This window comes from Dendrobates tinctorius, unplaced genomic scaffold (genome assembly GCF_039654945.1).
Source record: "Dendrobates tinctorius isolate UK_male_01 unplaced genomic scaffold, ASM3965494v1 ptg000025l, whole genome shotgun sequence".
Classification (NCBI taxonomy): Eukaryota; Metazoa; Chordata; class Amphibia; order Anura; family Dendrobatidae; genus Dendrobates; species Dendrobates tinctorius.
This window is the reverse complement of record NW_027361693.1, coordinates 1,474,350-1,481,196: the sequence shown is the minus strand read 5'-3', so window position 1 is coordinate 1,481,196 and position 6,847 is coordinate 1,474,350. Positions and strand designations below refer to the sequence as shown.

General features: G+C 44.9%; 1 protein-coding gene across 1 annotated transcript; it reads left to right on the top strand.

The window, feature by feature from the left end:
• The first annotated feature begins 1,609 nt into the window (after positions 1-1,609).
• On the top strand, positions 1,610-3,472 carry LOC141084598 (uncharacterized). The gene is made up of 2 exons (XM_073569425.1): positions 1,610-1,873; positions 1,984-3,472. Exon 2 carries the CDS (start codon positions 2,219-2,221, stop codon positions 3,422-3,424), a length of 1,206 nt encoding a protein of 401 aa, XP_073425526.1. The 5' UTR covers positions 1,610-1,873; positions 1,984-2,218; the 3' UTR covers positions 3,425-3,472.
• Positions 3,473-6,847: the final 3,375 nt, after the last annotated feature.

Below are 6,847 nucleotides of genomic sequence, written 5' to 3'. Positions count from 1 at the left end.
ATCGTCATCATCATCTGCGGACGGGAATAGTGAGGGCGAACAGCAGGAGCAGCGAAGCCAATTTCCGGTGGTTATACGTAATGTAAGTATCAAATGATTTGTAATGTTTTTTTTTTTTTTTTATCTTCTATTTTTACTCTTTTTTTTGTTTCTTTTTTTGTAACTTTTTAGTCAATTTAAATTTGATTATTCTAATGAATGTGTTTTGTCTAGGTTCCACAACGGGATGAAGACGTCTACCTGGATAATGAGCAGCTCATCAGCCTGGTCCAGGAGCGTTCGCCGTTGTGGGACAGCCGTGACCGGCTGTACAAGGACAATGTGGTGACACGGCAGCTATGGAATGAGGTGGCCGCAGCGTTGATGGATGGCTGGGACAGCGCCACAGCATCCGCCAAAAAGGCGTTTAGTGAGTATTTCCCTGCTCTGTATTGTGCCGCAGTGACTGTTGTCCTTGACGGCACTGTTGGGTTTCGTGCTAGGCGTATTCTAGCAGGAAACCCAACAGTGTCATCGTGGTCTACAGTGACTGCTTTGAGTATTGTATTGCTACATTGTGCCGCAGTGACTGTTGTCCTTGACGGCACTGTTGGGTTTCGTGCTAGGCGTATTCTAGCAGGAAACCCAACAGTGTCATCGTGGTCTACAGTGACTGCTTTGAGTATTGTATTGCTACATTGTGCCGCAGTGACTGTTGTCCTTGACGGCACTGTTGGGTTTCGTGCTAGGCGTATTCTAGCAGGAAACCCAACAGTGTCATCGGGGTCTACAGTGACTGCTTTGAGTATTGTATTGCTACATTGTGCCGCAGTGACTGTTGTCCTTGACGGCACTGTTGGGTTTCGTGCTAGGCGTATTCTAGCAGGAAACCCAACAGTGTCATCGGGGTCTACAGTGACTGCTTTGAGTATTGTATTGCTACATTGTGCCGCAGTGACTGTTGTCCTTGACGGCACTGTTGGGTTTCGTGCTAGGCGTATTCTAGCAGGAAACCCAACAGTGTCATCGGGGTCTACAGTGACTGCTTTGAGTATTGTATTGCTACATTGTGCCGCAGTGACTGTTGTCCTTGACGGCACTGTTGGGTTTCGTGCTAGGTGTATTCTAGCAGGAAACCCAACAGTGTCATCGGGGTCTACAGTGACTGCTTTGAGTATTGTATTGCTACATTGTGCCGCAGTGACTGTTGTCCTTGACGGCACTGTTGGGTTTCGTGCTAGGCGTATTCTAGCAGGAAACCCAACAGTGTCATCGGGGTCTACAGTGACTGCTTTGAGTATTGTATTGCTACATTGTGCCGCAGTGACTGTTGTCCTTGACGGCACTGTTGGGTTTCGTGCTAGGCGTATTCTAGCAGGAAACCCAACAGTGTCATCGGGGTCTACAGTGACTGCTTTGAGTATTGTATTGCTACATTGTGCCGCAGTGACTGTTGTCCTTGACGGCACTGTTGGGTTTCGTGCTAGGCGTATTCTAGCAGGAAACCCAACAGTGTCATCGGGGTCTACAGTGACTGCTTTGAGTATTGTATTGCTACATTGTGCCGCAGTGACTGTTGTCCTTGACGGCACTGTTGGGTTTCGTGCTAGGTGTATTCTAGCAGGAAACCCAACAGTGTCATCGGGGTGTACAGTGACTGCTTTGAGTATTGTATTGCTAAATTGTGAAGCAGTGACTGTTGTACTTGACGGCACTGTTTTTTTTTATCAACAGTGGACAAAGTCCGAACACGTTGGCGTTCGATCAAGGACCGCTTCAACAGTGATGTTCGTGCTGAGGGCCAGGTTCGCAGTGGATCTGCGTCAAGGACCAGAACTAGATACCGTCACTATCACGCGTTGCAGTTCCTAAGACCGGTCCTTGCCACAAGATCGTAAGTATTATACATTTTGGGTTTTTATTTTTATTAATCTGTGTTTTTCTAATCCACAGCTGATGCTTCTTGTAAAGGCATGGTAGTAATGATTTTCCTTTCTTCCACAGCACCTGGAGCAGCACCCTGCAACCTGGCCCTGGAGCGGTCCTTCGTCGGACGTCCTCTGACCCGTCCCAGCCATCCGACAGCCAGGAAGCACCTTGCAGGTCCCATACACACACAGCTGGTGACCAGGAAGCTGGGCCATCAGGTGTTCCCCTGTCCCAGGTCTCTGCCACTGGTTATGCGGGCACTACCCGCCAGCGGCAGAGGGCCTTGGACAGGAATGTCTTGCCCGAGTTTATGCATTTGAGCGAGACATTTAATTCCAGCCTCAAGTCACTGTCCGACAGAGTTGAAAGCGGTTTTGCACTGATGGAACGTGGTTTTAACCACTTTGAACACCGCTTCAATTCTGTAGAACAGCGCCTTGACCGTCTGGAGGCCGACCTCAACAGACCAGCACACCATTTTTTTAGTAAGATTGAAAAGGGCATGGCGGAACACCTTAGTCCTGATCAACAGCTGAATGTGCTGCAGGCCTGCAACAATGCTTTCTTGCAGGCTATGCAGCATAATCGGTACGGTCAGCAGTCAGTGGTGTCCTTTCCACCTGTGCCACCATTGACTCGCTTCACCTCACTACCGACTTGTGCTGCATACCACTGCACGGACACCTCTCTTCAAAGGCTGGACACCCACCGTTACACCACCACAAGTCTGAGTGCAGCTGGTCACTTCACCGACACCACCATGGCAAGCGCTGCTCCTGTCTGGAGCACCACCGCCAATCCCATGCATGCGTGGAGCTCAGCCACCACTAGGCAAACATGGAACAGCCCTGCCGCTACAACAACATGTAGTAGCCCTGCCACCACCACTCTGCAAACCTGGGCCATCACTGCCGCCACCAGTCCTCCTGCAAGGACGAGCACTGACCAAGAAGAGCAGCATCAGCCACCTCAGCAGCAGCAGCCAACTCAGCAGCCGCCACCTCAGCAGCAGCAGCCACCTCAGCAGCAGCCGCCACCTCAGCAGCAGCAGCAACCACCTCAGCAGCAGCAGCCGCCACCTCAGCAGCAGCAGCAACCACCTCAGCAGCAGCAACCACCTCAGCAGCAGCTGCCACCTCAGCAGCAGCCGCCACCTCAGCAGCAGCCGCAACCTCTGCAGCAGCAGCCGCCACCTCAGCAGCAGCAGCCATACCAGCAGACGGGGGACCTACATTCCATATTTGCCCCTACTTCAAGGCGAAATCAATCAAGGCAGGCATTGGGCCAAAGTCGGTCCAGGCACACAAGCCTACGGCGACATGCCATTACAACTAATGTAACTGAACAGATTTCCTCTCCTACAAGTGTTCCAAGTTTAATTCCCTTAACTGGACTACCTTCCCCCACAAGTTTTGTTGCCCCTTCCCCTCAAACACCGTCTTCAACTGCAAGTGTTGCATATTCCCTGCACACCCCCAAATTGAAACCATCTGCCCCCAAACGCCGTAAAAAATAATTTTTAAATTTTTTTTTTGTGATAAAAAATAAATTTACATTTGTGGTTCACCATTAATAAGTTTCATTAATGTTGTTTGCGCCGCTCACACACACTGATGGGTAAATACATGTTAAAAACCAACCCAAGGGCTAGTATAGTCATATGTGAAATAACATGGACTAGTATAGTCATTCAAAGGCCTAGTGTAATAACTCTAGTTTTACCAAATAGAATCTGGTTTCATGAAAAACAAATTGTTGAAACTTGTCTAAAAAATAAAGTTTCTTTCTAGTTTCACCACTTTGTTTTTGGTGAAACAAGATGCTAGTTGTTTAAAATGCTAGTTGTTAAAAATCGAGTTATTACAGTAGGCCTTGGTATGACTATACTAGGCCGTGGTATTTCACATATACTACTAGCCCCAAGGCCTAGTATACTCATATTTGAAATACCACGGCCTAGTATAGTCATTCCAAGGCCTAGTGTAATAACTCTAGTTTTACAAAATAGAATCTGGTTTCATGAAAAACAAACTGTTGAAACTTGTCTAAAAAATAAGTTTCTTTCTAGTTTCACCAGTTTGTTTTTGGTGAAACAAGATGCTAGTTGTTAAAAATCGAGTTATTACAGTAGGCCTTGGTATGACTATACTAGGCCGTGGTATTTCACATATACTACTAGCCCCAAGGCCTAGTATACTCATATTTGAAATACCACGGCCTAGTATAGTCATTCCAAGGCCTAGTGTAATAACTCTAGTTTTACAAAATAGAATCTGGTTTCATGAAAAACAAACTGTTGAAACTTGTCTAAAAAATAAGTTTCTTTCTAGTTTCACCAGTTTGTTTTTGGTGAAACAAGATGCTAGTTGTTAAAAATCGAGTTATTACAGTAGGCCTTGGTATGACTATACTAGGCCGTGGTATTTCACATATACTACTAGCCCCAAGGCCTAGTATACTCATATTTGAAATACCACGGCCTAGTATAGTCATTCCAAGGCCTAGTGTAATAACTCTAGTTTTACAAAATAGAATCTGGTTTCATGAAAAACAAACTGTTGAAACTTGTCTAAAAAATAAGTTTCTTTCTAGTTTCACCAGTTTGTTTTTGGTGAAACAAGATGCTAGTTGTTAAAAATCGAGTTATTACAGTAGGCCTTGGTATGACTATACTAGGCCGTGGTATTTCACATATTACTATACTACTAGCCCCAAGGCCTAGTATACTCATATTTGAAATACCACGGCCTAGTATAGTCATTCAAAGGCCTAGTGTAATAACTTTTAATGGAGCAGATTACATTCATCCACTCAATGCTGACTTGTATTCCCCATGGACTTTCATTGGGGTTGGGTTTTGAGTGTTGTGTTTTGAGAAAATCACATACTTTGTTTTAAACTATTTGCACAATTTTATCTTGAAAAAAAATGGTTTCCTGATTCATGGCCTGCAGCTTTGCTCATTCCAATATATTTAACGCAGACTAGCAATGCTGCATTTTAACTCGTATGTGTATTTACCTGCCCAGGTGTGTGAACATAACAAAATTCAGTTATACATGGGAAGTTTTTTAATTAATCGGAGTTTAAAAAATATAGTGCACTCAGTAATGGTATCAAATAAGGATTTTTATTACCATAAACAACAACATTACACCATTTCATCTTGCCAGTGCACCCGTCCTACATCAGAAATAAAGTAGGCCGCAAATTTGTCCCTCATTTGGCCAACTTCAACGGATGACCTGAGAGTGTGCTGAGTGAATTCAGGCAATGGGTTAGGAGCATCATCGTCCAGTTCAAAGGTCGGGTGCTCTTTAGCCATCACAAAGTTATGTAGAACCACACAGGCCTTCACCACCTCATCGACTGTTTCAAGTTTAAGATTAATGGCCGTGCCCAGAATTCGCCATCTGGAAACAAGAATCCCAAAAGCACACTCGACAGTTCTTCTGGCCCTGGTCAGCCTGTAATTAAAAATTTTTTTGGTGTGGTCCAAGTCCCGGCTGGAGTAGGGTTTCAGTAAGTTTCCGCACATTTGAAAAGCCTCATCGCCAACCATTACAAAGGGCAGTGGCGGAGCTTCGGTGTGAGGAAGAGGCCGTGGCATAGGGAAATTAAATTGGTTGCCATACAACCTCCGGCCCATGTCTGAGTTTTTAAAAGCCTGCGAGTCATTACCACGGCCAAATGCTCCAATGTCCACTGCTACAAACATACATCCGGCATCCGCAATTGCAATGAGTACTATTGAAAAGTACTTTTTGTAATTATAGTACTCAGATCCCGTTCTTTGGGGTTTGATGATCCGTATGTGTTTCCCATCAACAGCTCCCAAACAGTTGGGAAAATTGCATACTGTCCAGAATTTGTCAGCAATTTCCATCCACTTTTCAGCGGTGGGCAGGGGCATAAATTCTGGGCAAAGAACATTCCAGAGAGCCCGGCAGGTGTCAGCAACAATTCCAGACAAGGTAGAGATTCCAATACGGTACTGGAAGTGTAGTGAGGATAGGGTTTCTCCAGTCGCCAGGAATCTGTGAACAGACAAAGAAGTAAAATTAATATTTATGTATATTATTTTTAAAAACTATAAAAAAAATATTAGTACATTCACGAAAACTAATTACCCAAGGTTTTGAATACTAAATTTACAAAAAAAAACATCAGACCACACCCCTTTGTTTTTAAAACATACCGTAATGTCACCAGTAGCCGTTCCTCAGGAGGAATCGCACGACGGAGCTGTGTGTCCTGTCTCCGGATGGATTGTTGGACACGAGCAAGCAAATCCATGAAACTTTCGTGGGACATCCGGATATAATCAGTAAATTTCTCCGGGTTTGCACGTAGCTCGCTGTAGAGGGTGTGGTATGCCCCACGGCTCTCCCGGAGTTCAACAATCGGATGTATCCACAAACGCCGCCGTCTTCGCTGCCTCTCTCTCTTCCTTTGTTCATGGCAAGCAACTGCATACGCCTGAGCCATCGCGATGTCCAAATCCAAGTTGAAGTGAAAACTCTTCCAGCGCAGATCCATGGTCACGAGAAGAATCAAGCAAATGTGAAGAATACTGTAGACAGGGTGTATATATATTAACATACCACACCCACAATGAAGTCCCATTGGTCTTGTGTGTTGTTGAATGGTTGTTTTTTCTTTTTTGTGGGGTTTTTCCAAAATCTGTAAAAAAACGCAAACGCACAAAAAACGCATACAAACGCGCAAAAACGCTGCGTTTTTTTCCTGCATGCGCATTAAAATGCTGGAAAAAAACGCAGCGTTTGTATGCATTTGTATGCGTTTTTTTAATGCGTTTTTTTGCGGGAAAAACGCGCTGCAAAAAAAAGCAAGTGTGAAACTAGCCTTAGTTATTGAGGATTTTAAAAAACTTTCCTCTCGGCGGAGATTTGACAATTTATCCAATAAACAACGACAG

Bases quoted from the DNA above. Each gene is read 5' to 3' on its own strand.
- LOC141084598 (XM_073569425.1), top strand. From the start codon at position 2,219: ATGCATTTGAGCGAGACATTTAATTCCAGCCTCAAGTCACTGTCCGAC.